At 66.0% G+C, this 22,520-nt stretch overlaps 1 protein-coding gene across 10 annotated transcripts in view; it reads left to right on the top strand.

Moving 5' to 3' along the window:
- Nucleotides 1–3,236: 3,236 nt before the first annotated feature.
- Nucleotides 3,237–22,520, top strand: part of PLEKHA6 (pleckstrin homology domain containing A6) — a 32,435-nt gene continuing 13,151 nt past the window's right edge. For 8 of the 10 annotated variants that reach the window (XM_032203045.1, XM_032203047.1, XM_032203050.1 and 5 more), the window contains exons 1-7: nt 18,677–18,737; nt 18,879–18,996; nt 19,096–19,200; nt 19,331–19,403; nt 19,706–19,806; nt 21,465–21,580; nt 21,803–22,288. In XM_032203045.1, the coding sequence (XP_032058936.1) occupies nt 18,892–18,996; nt 19,096–19,200; nt 19,331–19,403; nt 19,706–19,806; nt 21,465–21,580; nt 21,803–22,288 (986 nt within the window). In that variant the 5' untranslated portion in view covers nt 18,677–18,737; nt 18,879–18,891. Of the gene's footprint in view, nt 3,264–12,917; nt 12,955–18,656; nt 18,738–18,878; nt 19,201–19,330; nt 19,404–19,705; nt 19,807–21,404; nt 21,581–21,802; nt 22,289–22,520 lie in introns of those variants that run through there. The other 2 variants (XM_032203052.1, XM_032203051.1) reach the window with 2 other exon arrangements.

Genomic DNA, 22,520 nt, shown 5'->3' with positions numbered 1-22,520 from the left:
CTGGCGGGCGTCCGGCCGTGCCTGATCCCACTGCTGGGGGCTGGCACTGCTGGGGACAAAACCGTCCCCTCCCCATCCCCGAGCCCCCGTGGTGCTGCTGGGTGAGCTCCCGGCACCCTGCTCCGTTTTTAACCACAAGAAGTGGCAGAGGCAAACAGGGGCCCCTTCCCAAATCCGGGCTCAGAGGGTGCCGCTGGGCACAGCGGAGCTGCCACGTCCGGAATGGAGCGTGCCGGGTATTTATAGCCGTGGATGCCACCGGGCAAAAACAAGTGTGGAGAGAAAGGGGTTGTTTGGGTCTTCTTTGTCTTTATTTTTTCCAAATCCTGCTCCTTTTAAAGGCCAGGCTGGCTCTGCACCCTCCGGCCCTGTGTTGCTCCCCCCCAAGGGATGCTCGTGCCCTGATTTTTGGGCAGCTCCTCTGCAGCGAGAGGAGCCGGGAGGAGAGGCCGGCTGAGGTGGGGTCAGGTGAAGTCCACGCTCGCTCTTGGGGGTTTGCTTTCCTCGGCAGCATCTCCTCTTTCAGGCCGGCTGAGCAGGGATGATTAGCAATTCCAGTTTTTATTGCGAGCCCAGCGCGGCCGCGCGCTGCGTGCCTCTCCCCGCCGAGGTGGAGCCGCTGCCAGGTTGTCTGAGACAAATTGTTTGCTTTGCCGTGTGCTTCGTGTGCCTTTTTTTTCCCCCCCCCTCCTCTCTCTTTCCTCAATCAAATAGATGCTGTTATTTGGAAACAACGAGCAACTGTTGGAGTGTGAAGCTAATGAATCTTTTAAAGCTCATCTAAATGAGAGGTTGCGTGCGCGCCGCGGGGGCCGGCGAGAGCTTCCCACCGCGGGCATCCGAGGGGCACCGCCATGGGAGGCTGCCGGGGGGGGCCATGGGGTGCGTGGGGCACTCGGTCCCACTCCACTGGGATCATTGATCGTGACCTGAGCCCACCCCGTGGCTGGAAGGGGCAGGGATCAGCCCCGGTGCTGGTGAACAGGGGCAGAATTTGGGGTGTGGATGCTGAGACCTTGTGCAGCGCCCCTCAGCCTTGGGGGGCAGCGCGGTGGGACAGCGGCTGCCCCGTGCCGCAGACTGGAGGGAGGGCTTTTGATAGCAGAGAGGCTGCTCGGAGCCTTATCTTATCCTCCGTGTGCTGGGCTTATCAGCAGACATGCTTGTCCTGGAGATAAGGGGGACCTTGGGTTCAGGCAGGGGCTGTCTGGGGGAACTGGTGCTTTGTGCTGGTGCTGGGCGGGCAGCATGAGCACGGGGCGGCTGAACTCCCTCTCGGTGGCTGGGGTACAATTTGGTGCCCCCAAATTTGGCTCTCCGATGACTGGGAGCATGAAGCAGCTCCCACCCGCCGGGGGGAAGATGCTCCTTTGGTTGTGTGGCACAGAAACTCCGGGGATGGGAAGGGTGCACGAGGTTCGACCCCATCTCCTGTTCTCTTTAAGCAAAAGCAAAATCCAAAAAAAAAAAAACACCCCAACCCTTCAGCCAGGGTCGAAGTCTCGTGGAGCGGCCCTGGGAATTAAATCCCTGCCCGAGGCTGTCTCATCCCCATCGCGCCCAGCGTGAGCTCAGCGCTCCAAAGGCAAATTTGCTCTCCCAAAGAGTTGTCACAAGATCCTGGGGTCAGGGTGCTGCACGGGGACGGGTCCTGGTGCCGTGGCAGCGCTTCGACGGGGGGCTGCTGGGGCGAGGGGGGGAGGAACGGCTCGGGGTGCAGGGCGTGCAGGGTGCTGGGTGTATGGGAGCTGGTGGCGGAGCAGGGACACCGGCACGTCTCCGCGATCAGGTGGGGCGATGGGAGAGGAGGAGGCAGGTTGTGGGGCCCTCGCGCTGCCTGCTCGTAAACAGGCTGTTTTTGTTTGCGCCGCAGCAGCGCCCGCGGCCGCTTGTGCAACCGGGGCGGGGAAGCTGGCTCAGGGCTCCTTCGGGTTCGTTACACCCGCAACAGGATCCTCAGCTGGATCCAGCCCCACGAGCTCGGGGAGCGCAGGAAAAACCTGGGCTGGGCTCGTGCACCCCCGCTCAGCACCGTGCTCCCGGCACAGGGATGGCGGGGTCGCCGTGGTTATGGCCACAAAGAACCTCCCCGTGCCAAGGTGCCAGGGGTCGGCTTCTCCCCCAGCAGGCAGAGCAGCCTCGGGACTCCCAATTCCCCAGGGCAGTGCCCGGGACCAGCCCCACGTCCCCCAGCGGGGTGCACGGCACAGCCCCGCTCCCGCTCGCCCCGCAGGCAGGTGCTGGGGATGAAGCAAGCAGCCGCGCGTGCAGCCCAGCCTCGCCGATGGTATGTGGCTGCCCCAGTTCTGGGCTGCAGGTGAGCCTGGAGAATTGGGAAAAAACAAGGCCGGGTTTTGTCTGCTCGAGAGTTTCCTCCTGCTGCAGGAAGCACGGCCGGGTTGGCGCTGGCACGAGGAAGTCCCGCGGTGGCACAGGACGGCCGCGGTCTGGTTACTGGCCGCAGAAGCCCTGGCAAGCAGAGGGTTTGCTGAGGGCACCAAGCAGTGGGGACGCTCGTGGGCACGGACCCCAGGGGTGAGCCAAAAGCTCTGCGGCACCAGAGCAGTCGTGGCACACGCATGTGGCACCGCTGCCCGGCTCAACCAAATGAGGGATGCAAAATTGCTCGTGACCAAAGGCAAGGGCACCCCCTCTGTTTATCCAGCACAGTGCTGAGCCCCTCTGTCCTGTAGCACGAGGTTACAAATGCACCATTTTCTTTTCCTGTGCTGCTGATTTTAGCATCCAGGCAGGCGGTGCCCAGCCAGTGCCCACCACGGGCTCCCTGCCCCTTCCCTAAGTCACACCGTGAGCATGGAGCCCAGTGGCAGAGCTGCCCGAGGAATGAAAACACATCTGAAGCATGACATAAACCAGCGCCAGGCTCTGCTTTGAGCCTGAGCCAGCACCTTTGGGGCCAGGACTGGTGGCGGAGGGCTCGGGAAGCGTTTGTGGGGGCTCAGTGGCGCGGCCATCCCCGGCGGAGGGCTGGAGAGTGCCTGGCGTGGCCGGGAGCAGGCGGGAGTGGCGTGAGAGCCGGCGCGCACGGGGGTGTGTGTGTGTGCGAGCGCCTGTTTATATAGGAGGCAGCCAACCTGCAGGCTCAGATTTCAGCCCTCGCTTATCAGTCCTTGCAGCGTTTGGACGTGGCGGCTCTCCGAGGCGGCTGCCGCTTCCCCCTTCCCCGCCTTCCCCAGGGCTCCCCACCTCGGCACCGCTCCCACCGCCCTCCCCGCGCCGGCACCGCGGCTCCCGGTGAGCAGGTAGGGTGAGCCGGCCAGGGGCGCTCTGCCCTCAGAGCCTGGATTGAGTTTGGGGGGTCTGGAGGGGACCTGGGGATGGAGGAAGAGCCCCCCAGGGCTGGAGCGAAAGGGCTGGGGTGCCGGAGGGGTCTGTGCGGCCGCGGGGCACCAGCGAGCTGGGCTTTGCTGGAGGACGGCTGCAGAGCTGCTCGAGCAGCACTGGAAGGGCTCAGAGCTGACACCAGTGGGCACATATGGGGTGAGGGGTTTTTGGGAGGGGGCTGGCAAGCGTGGCCCCAGATAGCAGCAAGTTGGAGGCAGCGTGCCCACGGGCGGGCAGCGCGTCCCGCCGGGCACGGCACCGGTGTGCGCGGGAAAGCCGGGCTGCACTCTGCCAGGGGTTAAACCTGAGCCTTGTGGGGAGCTGCAGGGAAGGTGTGGCGGCGCCGATAAGGTTGGCAGGGCCGGGAGTGGGGCAGAGGCAGCCGAGAGGGCCGGGCACGCCGCGCGTACGCACGGCTCCGCTTGCAGCCAGGATGCGGACAGGGATCCTGCCCCCGTGGCGGCTCGTTGTGTGCGCTCTGAAGCCTGAGGAGAGCCAGACCCTGCTCTGAGCTGAGCCATTTGGGGGAATAATCCCCTCCTCAGCTGCTGGGCTGCCCTTTGGGTGTGCGTGGCCGGGGAGGTGGTGATTTGCCCCGAGACCTCTCCCACTTTTCCGTGTCCATCCACGAGCAGCTGGGTTGTGCGTGGCAGCAAATCCGCTTCCAGGGCCGTGGCGGCGAGCTGTGTTTTGGAGCAGGTGGCCGAGCTGTCACCGTGTCTCTCCTCCCATCTCCAGCACTCTCGAGATAAAGGCAGGAAGCAGCCACCAGCAAGGTGGGTGCCGCTGCCGGGCGGTGCAGGACGGCTGTGGTTTCCATCCGGCTGCTCCCAGCCACGCGTGGGGATGTCCTGGGGGTGGGAGCGGTCTCCCCGCTGCTCTGCGGTGCTGCAGGGTGGTGGGGTCGTAGCTGGGCCTGATCCTGGCACCGTCCTGCTCCTTCCTCCCCTGCTGCAGGTGAAGGGCCGGGCTGTGGTCTGGAGCAGAGCGCTCCCTCCTCCCGGCAGGCACGTCCTTCGCTCCGTCCTAGTGCCGCAGGGCCACTAATTAATTAATTCTGTGACAAGGAAGGATCATTAGCGGCTCCTGACAATGGCTGGTGTAGCACATCAGCTCTGCTGTCCCTGCACAGAGCCTGCTCCGTCCTGCTGGGGCAGGAGGGACACACGGGGAGGGACAGTCCATCTGTGCAAGCCCAGGGCACGGCTGGCTTTCTTCCACTCACTGGTCTCCTGGGGCGTTAAATCCAAACCTCTCCGTTCAATCCCTTGATTCGCAGTGACTTCCTCACCTCTCGGGCCACAAATTTCAGCCAAACCTCCATGCACGGCCCTAACAATTCTCCGGAGTGGGCAGCTGGGCGTGAGCACGGAGGAGGACGAGCGGCTCCTCTTTCAGTGCAGTTTTTTTTGTTCCCGAAGCTGGAGGGAATCCACCGCGGACACAAAGCCATGAGGAGCAGGAGCTGCTGGGCTGCCTCGAGGTGCAGGTGGGCGCCTGGCTGCTCTTCCCACCCGTATCAGCCCATCATCTCTGCCCTCTGGAAACCCGGCGCAAGCCCCTGGGCTCTTCCCAGCGCCGTCTCCCCGGAGCCAAGCAGTTCCTCGTGGAGGGCGATAACCAGCCTGGCTCATCTCCACCGGGACGGAGACGAAACCTGATGCAACTCCCCAGCCCCCGCCAGCCTCCTCGGGGGGATGCTGCGGGCAGGTGCGGTGCCACGAGACGCATCCAGGCTGCGCAACCGCCGGCTCCAGCCCCAGCTCGGCGACTCCCGTCCCTCCTGCTTCCCTCCCCAGGGCACGGCTCAGGGCACCGAGGTCCCTGCCAGGCTGTCACCCCCTGCCTGGGGCCGGGAGGAGGTTTGCAGCCTCCCCAGGATGGGGATGGAAGCTACGGAGGCTGTGCAGGGCTGCAGACGGAGCCCGGAGCGCTGCAGCTCCCCGCCTCGGCACGGGGAGGGCCGGGGCTGTATTTATTTACTCGATGCCGGGGGAGAAAGGGGAACTGGCAGGAGGCTCGCTTGCAAATGGGATTTCTGGGAAGTGGAAAGCTGGCTCGCCTTCAGCCTGGAACTGTCCTGGTTTCCAATTGGAAACATCCCGCGGTGACTAAACTTCATTCAGGGGAAGAGCTCGTTCTGCAGAGCCGACGCCGCGCTGCAAAACCCGCCCGTGGCGGCCGCTCTGCTGCGGGGGCGGCAGCGGGAGGGTGACAAGGGAAGGGCTGTTTGGTGGCACAGGGGGACAGCCCGGCCTCGTGCTGCCTTTGCACCATCCTGGGAGATTCTGAGGGTCCGGTCCGTGGGGGTGCAAAATGCTTGCAGCTCCCTTTGCTTTTCCTGCAGCAGATTTTGTGCTTTTCCCCAGATGAGGATGTGGTCGGGGTGCTGGGAACCGGCTGTGATTCAGCAGCAGGTTGTGCCCGCCTGCCCCAGCCACGGCCCTGGGACACCGGGGTGTGGAGGGCTGGAGATGGCAATAAACCGGGGCCCGGCCATCCCAAAGCACCGGCACCGCTGCTGAGCCGGTCCTGGTGGCAACGGCCGGGCTGAACCCCAGGCTCCCTGGGCGTTTAATGGCTTGTGGAGGAGGTTCAGGGTTGGATATGCAGCGAGCCCGGCGTTGTTTCACCTGCAGGCTGCACCGCGGTGGTGATGAGCGAGCTCTCGGCAGCGCTGATAGGAACTGAGGGCGTCCAGCCGGACCTGCCCGTCCGAGCTGTGCTGCAGCACTGCTTTCTCCACCAAGATACGGGAGGAGGATCGCTCTCCCTGGGTCCTTCACTCATCCCAGGGGGCTGGCAGCCCCTGATGGCCGTGCCGGAGACTTATCAGCAGCGGGAGGCGCCTTGTTAGGCTGCGGTTTGTGGGGCTGCTGGGGTTTGCTCAGAGCGCTCTGATTTCTCTCTGCTCTGGTGCTGCACGGGCAGGGCAGCTGGTGATGTCCCCCGTGTCCCTCCCCGTGTCCCCACAGAGGACAGCCACCGCAGGGGTGAGCTTGGCAAGCAGAGCCGCTCCCGAGCCTGGCTCTGTGTGTTTGGTTTGGGCCGAAATCTGTTTGTTTATAAACAAACCGCCGGGTTTGGGGAACTTTTGGTTCCTGCTCTGCTTGGGCACAGGGGCTGGTGGTACGGACGCATGCACAGCCATCTCGGGGGTCTGGGGCTGGTGGTGACAGGGTGGCAGCACCGGGACGTGCAGCAGGTGCTGCTGTGCCGGAGGTGCCACGCTCTGCTCCTACGGTGGCTGTTCCTCAGCACTGGGAGCAATTTGGGGTGCTCCAAGCATTGCAGACCCTCTGGCACCCACATCGAGCTCTCGGGATGCTCCCCACAGCTGCGAGCCGGGCTGTGGGTGCCTGCAGGGACCGAGAGCCTCGGCCACCCCGTGTGGGGCCGGGCAGCTTGGAGCTGCTGCCCGCACCGTCCTTGGGAGCTGCTTGGCGCAATGCACTTGCACAACCGCCACGCGTGCGCTCTTGCGTCACAGCGCGGTTACAAACTGTTCTGGGGCCTGCGGAGGCGCAGGATCAGCCCTAAAAACACCGAGTTTCCCCCATATTCTGCCATCGCACCTGCGAGAAGATAAGGGGAGCGTGGCTTTGCACGAGGAAGGCAGCCGGGACAGCAGTCGTGCTGCTGGGCGGCACGCGATGGCACCCCAACGGCACGGGAGGCAGCGAGGCCCTGACCTGCTCCTGCTCGGGGTAAATCCCCCCGGGGCCAGGCGGCCGTGTCGCGGCGAGCAGAGCGTGGAGAAGCCCAGGGGCACGCGGGCCTGTTCGCAGAGACCCGAGCGCGCTGCCAGCCTCCACCCCACCTCACCGCTGCGGCAGGTGTGGGGCTCGGCGCCGCGCCGGCCCGGCACAGCCGGCTATGCCAGGAATGCGCCGAATGCGTCGGGGCTTGACTGCGGGCGCTCGGGGCGCAGAGCAGCCGCTGAGTCACTCGGAGGGCTGGCAGCGGCGCGGTGCAGCCCAAGAGCTGGGGACGGGGCAGAGCGGTGGCAGCATCGCAGCCCCAAAGCCTCCCCGAACCCGAATTCATGCGGGAAGCGCCCGTCCTGCCTTCTGCAGGAGGAGCGAGGGTGGGCGATGCACCGAGGCCACGCAGGGCTGTGGTAGGGGTGGTGTTGGCAGAGCGATGCGCCACGTCGTGCCCCCAGCACCCCAGGGTGCTGTGGGGGTGACTTGCACCCGTCTGAGCACACCCTCTGCTCGTGCGCCCGAGTGCTTTTCCCTAATTGAGGGGTCTCCGGGAGATCCGACAGGCAACGGCAGAGAATTTGGGATTTAGACCAAAATAACCAAGAGTTTCTGTGGGGAAACCTCCTGGGTCTGACCGCCCCCAGGCTGGGGTTCGTGCTGCACCCCGAGAGGAGCCCCCGAGGGCAGAGCCTTCAAACCCCACTGCTGGCAGCAGGAGGGACGCTTCCTGCACCCTGCGCCAGAGCCGGGGGCATCGCACCTCCAAAATACCGACAGCTCGAGGGCTTTGTAAGGAGCTGGTGGCTCCCCGTCCCATGTGGGTGTTTGTGGGGCCACCCCACGCACGATTCCCTAGCCAGGCTCCGTACCCATGGGTGCCCCATGTGGGGTGGGTGCCAGGGGCTCCCGGCGGGTCCGGGGAAGGAGGCGGCTCCCACCCGCAGGCAGCCACGAGCATTTTGGGGGCGAAGCAGCCCGATGGGAGCAGTCAGCCTGGCACGGGGTGTGCTGCCCCGGGAACGGGAAACCCAGAGCCCTGCCCCTATGCAAAGGGGCCGCGCACATCGCAGCCGAGCCCCGGCTGCAGGCAGATCTTATCAGCCGCTGCATCTGCATTTACAGCTCACTCCCGTCTGTGGCTTTTTGAGCCATTTGATGGGCTCGTATCTTGATTAAAACCATCCCTCCAGCAGCCCTCCGCTCTCCAGCCTGCGCGGGGTGGTGCCGTGCGGATGTTTGGCCGTGGCTATTTCTGAGCACTCGCAGCTCGGACACCCCTGGGGCCGCAGCCGGGGCTGAGTTGCTGGAGAAGCCAAAATTCGCTGCGTGTCGGCGTCCGAATCCCCGAGCCGTGCGCTGCTGTGCCGGGGGGGCTGTGAGTACCCGCAGAGCCACGGCTGTGTCAGCGCTGGGCAGCACGGGCAGGGCACGGGGGTCTTTGCTCCCTTATCCTGAGCAACGGGGAGAAACGGGGATGGGGATGGAGGTGCAGCAGCCCCCTTGTCCTGGGGGGTTTCCTCTGGGGGTTGCGCTTCTTCTGTGCCATTTTGGGGCCGCAGGGGGATGCGGTGGCTGCGTCGTGCCGAGAGCGAGGTGTTGGTGTGCTGGGGCCTGGCACGGGATGCTCGGGGCCGCCGGTGTCAGGGGGACCCCAGGTTAATCATTCAGCCGCTCGCAGGTCAGGTAACAGTCGGAGGTGAGGGGGGGGGGGCCGTGTGTCCGTCCTCTCCCCCCTGCCTGGGGAGGCCGTGCGGGGAGGAGATGTCGCTGCCGTGCTGGGTTAACCCTGTCCCCGACAACGTGCCTGATCCTTACTGCAGACGAAGCGTCTGCTAACGGGGACAAACGCCCTGCCCGGCACGGAGCCGTGGGGACGGTTCTGGCCCTGCTCTCCCAGCAGTGAGCTGCTCACCGAGGCCGTCCTGGCAGCGCCTTGGGTGCTCTGTTCCTGCCCCCATGGGTGCTGGCATCGTGGCCCCTCGGCCAGCAGCCCCGGGAGCTGGGCTGGCCCCGGCACGGCTGCAGGAGCCAGGAGCTGTGGCTGGGCTGTAAACACGCTCAGCTGAAGCTGCAGCTGCCGGATTTCCTTGGAAATGCTGCTCGTGGAGCTCCGGGACCTCTCCATCCCCAGTCCCAGCAGGTCTGGCCCCATGGGGTGGCTGCTGCCGGCTGAGCTGGGTACAGAGGCAGGATACGGCCCTCGGGGCTGCACGGGGACAGGCAGCACTGCTCGGGGACATGGAGCAGCTTGGGGTGCACAGACACAGGACTTTGCAACCCCCCCAGTACAGCTTACAGAGCGAGGAGATGAGAGGAGTGGTGCACATGAAGCTGCTCGGTGCTGCAGGGGTGGCCACAAACCCCTGGGGGTGCAGAGCCCCCCGGGAGCCCCTCCGCACCCCCAGCGTCAGCGCTGCAGTGACATCCCGGGGACTTTTGGGGCACCGTGAGCCGAGGCAGCCTGCCCACGGCGGGGCTGGAGCGAGGCGGTGCCGATGGGGTTAAGGCTGAGGTGGCTGTTAATGATTGATACCGACCGCCGTCCCCAGGGCTCGGCACAAAACCACCCACGGGCAGAGCCGCCGGCGTCGGCGAGCGGCGTGGACGCGCGGTGAACCCGGTACGTGCGGTGACACCAGTGCATGCGGTGACACCGGTGCATGCGGTGCTGGTGGTGAGCCCCGGTGGCACACGTGGGCCATTGTCTGCGGCCAGGGACCAAGGGCAGCCGGTGGGGTGACAGGTGAAGTGTCACCGTGGCCGTCACCCTCGGGATGCTGCCGTGATCACTGCCTGCGCTGGCCCACGCGGGTGCTGAGGATCCGGCCCCAAAGGATTTCCCCGGTGCCGTAATCCCCCGCTCGTGACCTGAGCTGCCCGAGGAGGGGCTCGGCTCCGGTTTGTTTTGCTGCCTCGTGCCGGCGATCGCTTGAGACAGGTATTTCTGCGCACTGGAAGTGGTTTGGTGAAAGGTTTGGAGAGGGGGTTAAATCCTTCAAGGATGGGGCTGGCATGCGGCTCTGTGGCCACGTTCGTGCATCAGTTTGGCAGAGGGGGTGTCCAGGAGGGGATGTGTCCCCCCAGTCTGCCCACAACACCGAGCTGGGCCCTGAGCAGTGACCCTGGTCCCTGCTGTGTCCCCAGCCTGGGCTGAGGGAGGGGGGAGGTCTGCAGAGCCAGAACGATTCCAGGTTTGTAGGGCAAACCGTGGTGTGTGGGGGGGAGGCTGAAGGATTGCTGGTAAACGCTCTTGAAGTCTCGTGGCCGCTCGCCCACGCGGGTGCCCTGCCCGTGCCTCTCGGTGCCTGCCGCGGTGCCGCTCGGGGTGCCAGCAGCACGTCCAGCCCCTGCCCCGAGTGCCTGGATGGGTAATTGTTTGGGTCCACGCGACTGCTGTCATCCCCTCTGACCCCTGCTGGGTCACCTCCGGGCTGACAGACCCCCCCCGGGGCTGGGGAGGGGGCTGGTGGCATTGCAGGGGAGCTGCCCCATCCTGGGGGCACGGGCGGCTCTGGGAACCTGGCGGTGTGCACCCCAAAATAGAGAGGAGGGATGTGGTTGAAGCAGGGCAATGCACCTGGCACTGCCGGGACGCGGAGCTGCCACCTGCCCTGCCCCAGGCCCAGGTCCCTGCTGTCACCCCGCTGCTGTCACCCCACTGCTGTCACCCCGCCGTGACGCTCCCCGTGCGTCACCCCACCGGTGCTGTCGGTGCTGCGCCCGCACCGAGCCCTGCGCCTCCCACATTTCATCCGGGCTGCCCCTCTGGGCGACGCCTTTCCCTCTCCCTTCTGGCCCCGGAGTTTCCAGGGAGATCAAACACAAACTGCCCTGCTTCTGCCGGACTCCTCTCCCTGGGACTGCTCCCCCCCCGCCGCAGGCGATGCCGGCTGCCAGCAGCCGCTTTGTTCTCTGGAAATCCCCTGCCTTCCCCGTGCTCCCAGCCAGCCAGCAGTGCTCAGGCTGCTGGGGGCTTCTCCTGCCCCTTCCAGGGGGCTCTGCCTCCCTCCGACCCCCAGCAGGGACCTCGGGGACCCCCAGCCATGGGGACGTCCCCATCAGGGTCCTGCGCGGCGGCGGTGAGGTGCCACAGGGGGCTGGGTGCCACGGGGCCACCCCGTGGGCCGTGGGCGCGCAGGAGCCGCCGTCCTCATGCCGGGGACTTTGCCCAGGCTCTGCCAGCCCTGGTCCTGCGGGCGTGATCCAGCTCAGGCTTTGTGCTTTCCCTCCGCTCACGTCTCCCAGGGGACTTGCGCGGGGATTTACAGCCAGGGTGTGTTTTGCAGGAGCCGCGGGTAAAGCCTGGCCTGGCCTCGGCGCGGAGGGTGCTGAGCAGGGGGTGCTGAGCCCCCCGTGGGTGCCGCCTGGGCAAGCTCTGGCTGGTGGCGGGTGCTGAGCCGCGGTGCTCCCCACCTGGGCGCCCCGGTGGCCGCTGACGTGTGCGGTTTGTCACCGGGGCGAGGTGGCGGAGAGGATGGGTGCTGGCTCCCTCCCTTCCCACCCGGCATCGCTGCACGGTCAGGGGGTGCCGAAGGGCTGCAGCCACCCTAACCGCACGGTGGCCACCTCCTTTTGGAGAACCCTTTTCAGAAGCTCCTGGCTCAGGATGGGGCAGAAAACAAAACTAAGCTTTGCGGTTCCCCCCCTGCTGCACCCCAGGAACGGACGGGGAGCACGGCACGACCGTGCCTGCGGGCAGGGGGGACGCAGGCACCGCTCGGCTGCGTCCCCGCGCCGAGCCAGGAGCAGCAGGACCGGGAGCTCGTTGTCATTAGCTGGGGGGGGCTGCGCTGGGCTGCTGGCCCCCGTTGCCGCCTCGGCGGTGCCGGAAACGCTTGCTCAGCTGGGCGGCGGGGCTGGGATTAGGGCACGGATTTGGTTACGGAGGAAAAGCCGGCGGCGTGCGGAGCCGTGCGCGTCGGTGCGGGGCGCCGGCCAGCTGGCAGCGTGGTGGTGGGCAGGGGAGGAAGCTCCGCGCGTGGCCACGCACCCAGAGCTGGTTGGTGAGCGCCCACGAGGAGCTCGATCCCCAGGGGCTGCTCTCACTGCACCGCTGGCGTTTCCAGGCTCTGCTGAGCCCGTGGTGGTGGGGCAGGCCGGGGGGGTCACGGAGCTTCGCCCTCCCGTCTTTGCCTCCGTCTCCTCTTGTCCCCAGAGCCTTGTCCCCTTTCCCTGCCGTCCCCTCTCTCCCTCTCCCCAGGCTAGCCGGCCTCACGCATAGCTTGTGAGCACGGGGGAATTCAGAAACGCTGAGAGCAGCAATTCCCAAACTTCTCCCCGTCGGCTTTGCTCCTGGCCGGCGAGTCCCCGCTCTTCCATTTGTTCAGCCGAATTCCTGTCCGCTTGCGCTGCCTCCCCTCCCACGGGGTTGTGACCCGGGCTGCTGGCTGGGCTGGGGCTGGCACAGGACGCCGGGAGCGCTCACATCCCTCTTTTATCCCTCTTGGATCAGCGCGGGGGGGGTGTGGGGTGGCTGCAGGCTGCCCCCCCTGCTCCCGGCAGCCAGCAGGAGCCGCGTGGCGGCCCCGTCCCGCTGCCTTCCCCTGGCCTCTCCCGGTGCAGAGGCAGCGGAGGAGCCGCTGGCACTCGTCCCCTGGCTGCAGGGCCGCTGCTGCGCCTGCAGAATTCAATTTTATTTGTTAAATTATTTCATTTTTATTGCATCCCGAGGAAAAGCTGCACCGGCCAACACGCAGAGCAGAGCCCACGCAGCTGCACCCCCTACCCTGAGCGGGGCAGCTCCGTGTGCGCGGAGAGGCGGCTTTATTACCGCTGGGGGGAAAATAAATCTCCCCCGGGTGTCACCGACTCCTCGCAGACAAAGCCTCTCCTTTGTGCTCCCGGCTGCACCATGGGGCCGCGGAGGAGAGAAGAAAGGCTCCGTTTCTTGGTGCATTTCGAGGTGCTTTTGCTCCCAAAGCCCTTTGCAAAACCCTTGGAAGTCGAGGGGGGGGGGGGCGGTTTGCTCTCCCACCTCCCTGCAGGGTGCCCACGGGTGCCGGGGCGACCCCACGGGTGCTGCGGCTTCGCTGCTTCCTCGGAGAAAAGAGATTTCAAGGGCTCAGCCCTGCCTCGGTCGGAGGAGAGGGATGTGGCTCCGGAGGAGAGGGAGAGGTGAAGAAAGGGCTAGAAAAACAGAAGAAGGAGGCCAAAACGCAGGGCGTGTTTGGCTCGGAGCCACGCGAGCCCCTCTCGCTTGGGAGCCGCCTGGATGCTCGCCCCCAAGCCGCTCTCGGAACCGAGTGTGGCTGCTCCAGGTTTACACCGGGCCCCTCCGCGGGGTGGGGGCCGGGGGGGGGGGTGTGGAGGCGCGTGCGGAGCTGAAATTCGGGTTGGGGCGTGGGAGGACAAGGTGCTCCGTTCCCAGTGGCACGCAGCCAGCCTGGGAGCTGGGGGATGTTTTTAGCCGGCTGGGAGCGCTCAGAGGGGTTGAGCCCAACCTCGGGCGGGTCGGCGGAGAGGAGGGGGGCCGGGGACCCCCCTCCCCGCAGCTCTGCTCTGGATTTAGAGCTTGGCAGGCTCCTGGGGTTGGGCGGAGAGGCTGCGCTCCCCTCCAGCTCCCTGGCTGTGCAGATAAGAGCCTGCAGCCCCGACGCTCTCCCGCTGCATGCGAGCAGCACGAGATGGGGTCACGCATCCCCTGAGCCCCTGCGCACTCGCTGCGGAGCAGACAAGGCACTGAGGTTGGCGCGGAGCCCTGTGCGTGCAAAAAAAAATCAATGGAGAGGGGCCTTGCACACCGATCTATGGGCGAGGAAGGGTCCTGACCACCCTGAGCAGGCAGCTGGGGACGAAAGGGATGGGCTGCAGAGAAATTCCGAGGAAAAATTGCTGCCAGGAAGCCAGCCAGCTGCTGCTGAGTGTGCCCCGTGCCTGCCCTGCCGGGCAGAGCCAGCCAGCCCAGCCGCCCGTGGTTTCTGCCCGTGGGTGCAGGCTGGCATCGCCCGGTATCGCCTGCCTCTTTCCTGCCTCTCAAGGCCGGGTTGTGCCCACTGCTGCTCGCACCGAAGGGCGATGCCAGCAAGGGATGCACCCACACAGGGCCTCGGCCACCGCAGGGTCCTCAGGTTTTGCTCCTGGAGGCGTCCCAGCCCTTGTTTGCAAGCGCTTGGGGAGCGGTGACCTTCACGGTCGCAGGAAGGGCAGCGGGGAGCCAGGAGGGTTTTCCCCCTGGGGAAAGGGTGGAGTTGTCCTCCCTGCGCTCAGCAAACTTTAACTTTGGGGAGGGGGAAGACCAGCAGCACCCAGACAAAGTTTGTTCTCCAGTTACCGCCTTTACTCCCTTCCCTTGCTCCCTACCTTTGAGAAAAAAAAAAAAAAAAAAAAAAAGAAGGGGAGATTTTGGAGGGTTTTGCTTTGATGCTCACCCCAAGGAAAAGCCCCGGCTCTTTTCTCCTGGGAGGTCTGGGGGAGCTCCCACCCTGGAGCTGCTGCTCAGAGCCCAGGAGCGTGTCTGCTTGCTTTGCTGCAGGGGGGCCGTGTCCGTGACCACCCCCGGGCGCTGCTCAGTGTGAAATAGCCCAGCTGGGCAGCGGGGACGGCGCCTGCTGCAAGCTGGCAACGCCAGGGTTGAACCCGGGTTAAGGGCTGCTGGAGTCACCCCTGAGCGTGGCTCTGCTCCGCTTCGGTGCAGACGGGGATGGGGCAGGAGGTGAAACCCCTGGCGTGGCGAGGAGAGGGGAATTTGGTGTCTCCTGTTGGCACTGCCGTCGGGTGAGCCCCAGGTTTGGCGCGCGGCGGCGGCGCGCTGGCACGCGTCCACGGGCCGTTGGGGGACCTTGACCGCGGGTGGCGGGGTTTGGGGAGCCGCTGTGAGGACGTGGGGACGTCCCAGGGGCAGGCACTGCAGCGGGCTGGCTTCTCCTCACACCTGCAGGATGCCAGCAAGGGGGGCAGCGGCCGCGCCGCTCGGCTCCTCCACGCCTCCGAGAGCGGCTTCGGCACCGGGTGCCCCACACAGGTGCGTGTGGCTGCTTCGGGAGCTGCCATCCCAGCTGCGTTGGCACAGCCTCTGGCAGCGCTGGTGACGTGGTTCCCGGCCCCCTGGCAGGGACAGGGGCTGCTTGTGCTGGCTGGGGAGCGGTGGGAGCATCCCCCGAGCGCTGAGGCTGGGATCCGGCACTGCTCCAGCTCTCCCCGTGCTGACGGACGAGGCAGGCTGCGGCTCCAGGTCCTGGTTTTGGGGAGGAGCAGGTGAATGATGCAATGGTGCTGGCGCCGCGCTGAGCGGTGCGTTGGGCTGCGCTGGTGTCCCGAGGTGGTCCCGGGGCCGTGGCGGAGCGGGGACGGGGCGTGATGGAGGCCAGCTGGCTGCCTGCGCTCCGCTTCCTTCTTTGGAGCTTTCTCCGGAGGGGAGGGAAGGCAGCGCTGACATTTCAGTCCATTATCAGAACAGCCGCGATGCGTTGCCTTTGCCTTTTCAAAGCGCCGTGCCCAGGAGGAGGGCTGGGCACCCCCCAATCCTGCCCCCTGGGCTCCCCCCTTCACCTGCTGGGGGGCTGAGGGCACCCCAAATCCCGTCTGGGGGTGCCGGAGCCCCGTTGCTGGCACCCTGCAGGGCCCCGTCCCCTCCCCCCGAAGCTGCTGCGTTGTACGGCGCTGGTCGATGCTGGTGCTGATCCTGTTCCCTGGGGTGACCTGGAAAGGGACGGAGACACAGCGAGGGGGAGGGGGGAGCGGGGAGGATTTGGGGACAGGAGCAGGGGGAAGGGATAAGGATGCAGCCGGGGAATGCAGGGCAGCAGCAGCAGCGCCGGCTCAGCGCCTTCCTCCCCGCGGCACCCTCCCCTCCTCGGGCAGCACCCCCTGCACCGCTCGGTGCCGGAGAGGGGCGAGGGGTTGGGGGGGGGAAGGACAGGGACCGGCAGCCCCCACCCCACTTCTCCCTTCTCCTGCACGCTCGCCGCTCCCCGACGCTGCACCTGGGCTGGGGGAGGCGGCGTGTGCAGCGCTGCCCTTCGCCTCTCCTCTGCGTGGGGACGCGAGCGGGAGCTGTTTGTCCCTGTCATCGCCTGCCGGCTGCCTGCCGCGCTCCAGGGCTCGCCAACCCGCGCTGTGCCGGGGCTGCCAGCACCCACCGCAGCGGCCACGAGCCCCGGCACCGCCGGATGCCACCAGCGCAGGGCTCGGGGGGCTGCCACTGCCGGGAGAGGACGTCGAGCCCCGTGGCACGTCGCCGGTGCCCCCCTGCCCGTGTGGCACCCATGGCACGTGCGCCGTAGCCGGGCGGTGGGTGGCACGGGACCCCCCTCGCCCGCCGCTGCCATGGTGGGAGCCGGCAGCCGGAGCTGAGCCCGCAGGGCCCCGGCACCATGCTGAAGTTTCGGGCGGACAGGAGGGTGAGGTAGGACCCCCCCCGGGGGGGTTTGGCGTGGTGGTGGTGGTGGCTGGGGGCACCTCGGGCCGGGCAGCGAGTGCTGCATTGCAGTGCTCGGGAGTTTTGGGAGCGGGGTCACAGAGGCAGCTGCTCTGGGTGGGGAGTTAAGGAGCTGCCCCAAAACCCCGAGGGAACAGCGGGTCTGGGGGTGGGAGCAGCCTGGGGAGGGGGCAGAGGTGCCTGGGGTGGTGCGAGGAGGAGCCGTGGGGGCGAGAAAGCACCCAGGGGGGCTGCAAAGCCAGGTGGGCACCTCGGGCTGGGGGAGAGCCCAGCTTGCAGGCAGAGAAAGCCACGTTGGTGGGCAGGGCTGGGGACCCGGGGGATGTCCCCAGCAGGGGCTTGGCAGCACCGGTGGCTCGGGGTGCTGTGCAGGGCTGGGGTGTTTGGGGTGCTGCTGGCTCCGTGTCTGCATCCTCCCTGCGTGTCGGCTCCCCGCGACCTGCCCCATCCCTGCCGTGGTGCCGTGGCTCTCCAAAGTCACCCGCGGGGACAAAGGGACCCGAAGCAGCTCCAGACCCTGTGGCAGAGAGCTCCTTCGGTGCCCCTGGAGCAGGGAGCACAAAACGGGGGCGCTGCCACCGCAGCGAACTCGCAGCAGATGCGGTCGCGGCACAGAAAAGCCCGGTGCCAGGGGAGCAGCTGCTGCCCCTCGCTGCGGGGTGTGGGCGCCTTGCAAAGGGTTTTCAGGTGACCCCTGGCAAAGGGGAGAGCAGGCGGAGGTGGGCAGAGAAGGATGCGGGGCCAGGATGGGATCTGCAAGGGGGAGCAGCTCCCCGCAGGGCTGTTTTTGGCACAAAGCAGTTAATATCGGCTGAGCCTGGCTGGAGCCCAGCTCCAGGGCGATGCGTGCGTGGATGGGATGGGATGGGATGGGATGGTCTTGGCAGCTGTTTTCTTGCTCAAACTTCCCCTCCTCTGCTGACACTCGGCACTCCAGCAGGGTGCCGGGCTGTTTACATGGTGGGTGGCCAGGGGGTACCTGTGTCCTGGTGCCTGGCACGTGCTGGGGGCTGTCACCAAAACGGGGTCCTCGGCGCCCCTTGATGCAAGGCAAACACCCCAGGGTGCAGCCCGGAGCCTGGCCATGGGGTGGCTCCTTCGGGGGGGCTCTCCAAAGCAGAGAGGTTTTTGGAGCACCCCGTAGCTGATGCTCTTCACCGGGCGGCTGTGGGCTTGGTTTAAAATCTCACCCCAGCTCCCGGGTGCTTCAGTGACTGATGTTATTTTCTCTCCAAGACATTAACTCTTTGTCTCTGCTGCCATCAAATCGTGGCAGCTTTGTGCATCGGGGCGGTGCTCGGATGTCTCGTCCTCATTGCAGCTTTTGGGGCACGGAGCACCCAGCTGGTGAGCATTGCCCCACAGGAGGCAGCATCCTTCCACCGGCCTGGCAGCGTTTTGGGGACAGCTGCCTGCAAAACCCCTGCTTGGGGCTCTGCTGAGAGCCCCCCACCTCCACCCATGCCCCTCAGGAGTGCTGCCAGCAGCGGGGCCCGGGGCTTTGTGACCCTGCTCTTAGCCTGACTCCAGATATTTTGGCAAATGGCTCTGAGATCCGCCAGCCGGAGCAGAGGATGTGACGTTGAGGATGTCGCTTTAGGACGGGCCACGGCTGCTGCCTCTGCAGCGATTTGTGCTGACAGCCGGGTGGGGGGTTATGGTAATGCCTCACCACGCGGCAGCCGACGCCGTGTGATGTGTCCAGCAGAAGTAATGAGGTCTCGGCCATCGGAGACCTCATTTCGGCTCTTGGCGAGGCAAAGGCTGTCTGGGAAACGCAGCTGAAATTTGCTGCGCGGATTATGAAGCGTGTGGATGAGCGGGGGGAGCAAGGGGAGCGGCCACCCGGCAGCGCTGCAAACCCAGGGGCCGCACAGGGGGTTTTTGGGGGTCCCCCTCCACGCTTTTTGGGGCACCAGCAAAGTGTGGTGCGAAGAGTACAGGGTGCACGACAAAGCCCTGGTGCTGGAGCGGGAGACGTGGTGCTAAAAACAAAGGGATTTATTTAGGGGGGTGGTGGGGATGGATGGAGCTGTCGCACCCAGGTTCGCACAGGCGGTGTGGAGCTGTGCTCCGTGCCGGGGCTCAGCAGAAGCTCAGCACCTCCCCGGGTTTCTGTGCCCCCTCGGACCCCATCCTCCTCCTCCTCCTCAGCTCTTGGGGCAGCAGTGCCATGGGTCCCCCCCCCCATGGCTCTAACCCTGCTCCCCCCTCGCTGTGCCTTGCAGCCACAATGAAAGGCGGAACACGTTCCTGCACCCAGTGACGGGCCAGGTCCCAGAAGAAAACTCAAGACTGGACTTGCAGAAGTAGGTTGGCGCCCACCTCCCCCGGTCTGGGGACCGAGGCGGGCTCGGGGCGTGGAGGGGGAGATTTGGGTGCTTGGGGTGGAGATTTGGGGGGTCTGGCTCCTGGAAGGTGGCCGTGCTGACAGCAGATCTGTGCTGCAGACCGACCTTGGACATGTCAAGCAAAGCAGGCGGCAAGCGCCCGGCGACCAGCAGCAGCAGCGAGCCCTCCAACCACGCCATGGTGACGGAGGTGCCCCCGGAGCGCCCCGGAGGCCGGGTGAGTGCCCGGAGCCACGCGGCACGGCAGGTGGTGGTGGTGGAGACGGGGTGCTGGGGGTCCCCCTGGGTGCTGAGCACCTCCTCTCCCCCTCTGCAGGCATCGCGCCCCTCCCGCAAGGGCATCGCCTTCGGGAAGCGCTCCAACTCCATGAAGAGGAACCCCAACGCTGCCGTGACCAAAAGTGGCTGGCTCTACAAGCAGGTACCCGGCTGCCCCTGATGCTCCATCCCCAGGATGTGCCTCCCCCTCTGCGCCCGGGTGCTGGCCACCCTTGGGTGCACGTCACCCTTGGGTGCGCGTCTCCCGCGGTCTCACCGCTCCTCTCTCGCAGGCCAGCTCAGGGGTGAAGCAGTGGAACAAGCGCTGGTTCGTGCTGGTGGATCGCTGCCTCTTCTACTACAAAGGTATGTTTTTTGGGGGCTGCTCGCTTCTGGGGGCGCTTGCCACGCCGGGGTTAACGCCTCCCTGGCAGCTCGCTGCGCTCACCCTGGCAGCCGAGGGCGAGCATGAATTATTGAGCAGGCTGTTGTGCGAGCCGAGCTGAGCAGCATTTGCTGGCGAAGCAACAGGAAGGCAGAGCTTTCCTACAGGTGGGCTGCCCGCCCGAGCAGCCCCGTGCCTGCACGGGCAGGATCGATGGGGCCGTGTCCCCAAAACGAAGCTGGAGGGTCTCACCGTGCGCCTAACCCCCCTGGTTTCCCACCAGACGAGAAGGAGGAGAGCATCCTGGGCAGCATCCCCCTCCTCAGCTTCCGCGTGGCGGCCGTGCAGCCCTCCGACAACATCAGCAGGAAGCACACCTTTAAGGTCAGTGCCCGAGCACGGGGGCTGGGGCTGGGGGGACCCCCAGGACGGTGCCGGGGCAGCGGCGATGCTTGCAGGGTCCCCGCTGCGCCCTCCCCTTGCTTCCTTGGTGCTGGTGCGTGGAGCAGAGCCAAGCCGCGGAGAGAGGGGACTGCAGTAACCCCCCCGGACATCCCCCGTGCCTTCTGCTGGGGAAACTGAGGCACGCAGGGGGTGCAGCAGCATCAGCCGCTGTCCCTAGCCCAGGGAGGCTGGGTGCTTGGGGTAGTGCTCGCTGGCTGTGCCAAAACCAAGCAGGCTCCTTCCTGCTCCTGAGCGTGGCAGGAGCTACACGACCCGCTCCTCTCCGTGTCCTCGGTGCTCATGTCCCCGTGGGAACCCACGGATAAATAGAAACAGGGACCCAAACCGCCCGGTGCTGCGCTGGGATGAGGCAGCTCCACAGCCCTCATCTGCGTGCGTGGGCTTCCAGCCACAGCACCCAGGGGTTCCCTCCGTGCCACTGCTCCAGCACCTTGGGTACCGCTTTGGGTACCCCTTGGAAGAGGGGACGGGGTCCCAGAGGGCCCCGAAGCCAGGCGAGGGCTGCGCCCACGGTCCCCCCGCTGCGGTTTGACCCCTTGTCTGTGTTTCCTCCTCTCTCCGCGGGCGAGGATCCCCCCGGCCAGGAGGTCTCCACGCTCCCTTCGGCCACGCCAGCACCCCGCCACCAGCTAGGTAGTATCTGCTTGTGTTTCTGATGCATGCAGAGGGCGAGGGGTGACCCGCATGCTTCACTCACCCCGCTCCCACTAATCCGGGGCGGGAATCGGTGCGGTTTTGTGTTTTATCTCTTGCTCTGGCCACAGAGCTTTCGAGGTAGGAGGCTGCAGGGTCTGGAGGAGCCGGGCAGGAGGCGTCCCTGCCCCCTGCAGCTGGGGAAAATGGAAACCCAAGGGAGGGTTTTCACCAACCCCCCTCCCCCGTTTTTATTTTTTTTAATTTTAAATTATTTGTCCCCCAAACGTTTTCCAGGGGAAAAAATACTTTTTTAATTATTATTATTATTATTTATTTTCTTCCTCCTTGCTGCCTCCCATCCCTTCCCAGAGAGAGGGAAGGTGGCTGCTTCAGAAAGGCCCTCAGCAGCCAAACCTGCCCTCCAGCTGCTGTAGCATGGGGCGGAGGGTGGGCACTGACATCCTGGACCAAAAGCAAACCTTTTTTTCCCCCAAAAAAAGTGTTCTCTGGGCCAGGAAGCCACCTTCCCTTAGCCCTGCATGACCGATAACGCTCCGGCCAACGCTGCTGCTCTCGATGGGATGTGCCCCCCCCCCGGCTGCCTCTGGGCACCCCAGGGCACCCCCAAAATGCTGGGGCGCAGCTCCTGGGGGAAGGAAGGGCTGGTCCCCAGCATCACGGAGGGCGAGGGCATGGCTGCGAGCCCAGGGGACGAGGGATCCTGGATCTGCCCGCAGAGCCTTCATCCCGCCCGGTGCTGCTGAGGATGCTCCTGGGGACCGAGGAGGCTTCTCCCGCGGCACCAGGACCTCGTGCCGGGGTGGAGACGGAGCTCTCACTCTCCTGTCTGTCTCTCTCCCCACTTCTGTGCCCCCCTGCAGGTGACTGTGTGCTGGGTGGAGGAGGTGCCGGCGAGTAACGGGCAGTCCCTGTCTCCCCAGGCCGAGCACGCCGGCATCCGGACCTATTTCTTCAGCGCCGAGAACACGGAGGAGCAGGAATCCTGGATCCAAGCCATGGGCGAAGCCGCCCGGGTGCAGATCCCCCCCACCCAGAGGTCAGAACGCTGCACGGGGCTGGGGGGCACCCCTCGGCCTCTTGGAGGGGTGGAGGGGGCCGTGCGCCACGGCTGGGACCTCTTGGAGCACGGGGGCCCTGCGCAGAACAGAGCTGGGGGAGCATCAGCCCCCCGAGGCTGCGAGAGGGCTGGGGGACTGCTGGCACCCCGGGGGTGTTGCAGGGGGAGGGTAATGCTCTTTTGTGTCTCCACGGCCTCCAGGCATGAGAAAACAGACTCGGAAAACATCCCTCCCAGCAAGCACCACCACCACCGCAACGCCGTGCACCGCGAGCACCCCAAGGCCGACCCCGACGCCAAGACCCGGGGTGAAGGCGACGGCCGGGGCTCGGAGAAGATGGAGAGGAAACCGGAGAGGATGGAGAGCAAGAAGGAACCCTTGGCCAAAGCCAACGGCATCGCGGGGCAGGAGATGCCCTCGGAGCCCGGCAGCCCTTACCCCGAGGGACCCCGGGTGCCACCGAGCGCGGAGAGGCCGACGCAGCCCAACGGGTGGCCCTACTCTTCCCCCAGCCGCCCCGGCAGCACCGCCTACCCCCCGCCCGATGGGGAGAGCGCTGCCCACCGCCGCAGCTTTGCCCCCCGCACCAACCCCGAGAAGATCGCCCAGCGCAAGAGCTCCATGACGCAGCTGCAGCAGTGGGTGAACCTGCGCCGGGGCAACGTGCCCCCCGAGGAGCTGCGGAGGTGAGGGCTGTGGGGGGGGTGGACCCCGCTCCTTTTCTTTTGCTTGATGTTCCGGGAATGTTTTTCCTCTTTATCCCCTCCTGGGGTCAGCAAATCTGCTGCATGCTGTGTGGAGGACACCCCCAAAAGCCAAGCAGGGCGAATTTTGGAGGGGGGCCACCACGGGGACCACAGGAGCACAGACGCCACCTTTCCAACGCTTTCCCACAGCTGCGCGCTACGAGGATTTCCT

The sequence above is a fragment of the Aythya fuligula genome, chromosome 25 (assembly GCF_009819795.1).
Source record: "Aythya fuligula isolate bAytFul2 chromosome 25, bAytFul2.pri, whole genome shotgun sequence".
NCBI classification, from domain to species: domain Eukaryota; kingdom Metazoa; phylum Chordata; class Aves; order Anseriformes; family Anatidae; genus Aythya; species Aythya fuligula.
Note: the sequence above shows the minus strand (reverse complement) of the source record. Positions and strands in the feature narration are given on the sequence as shown.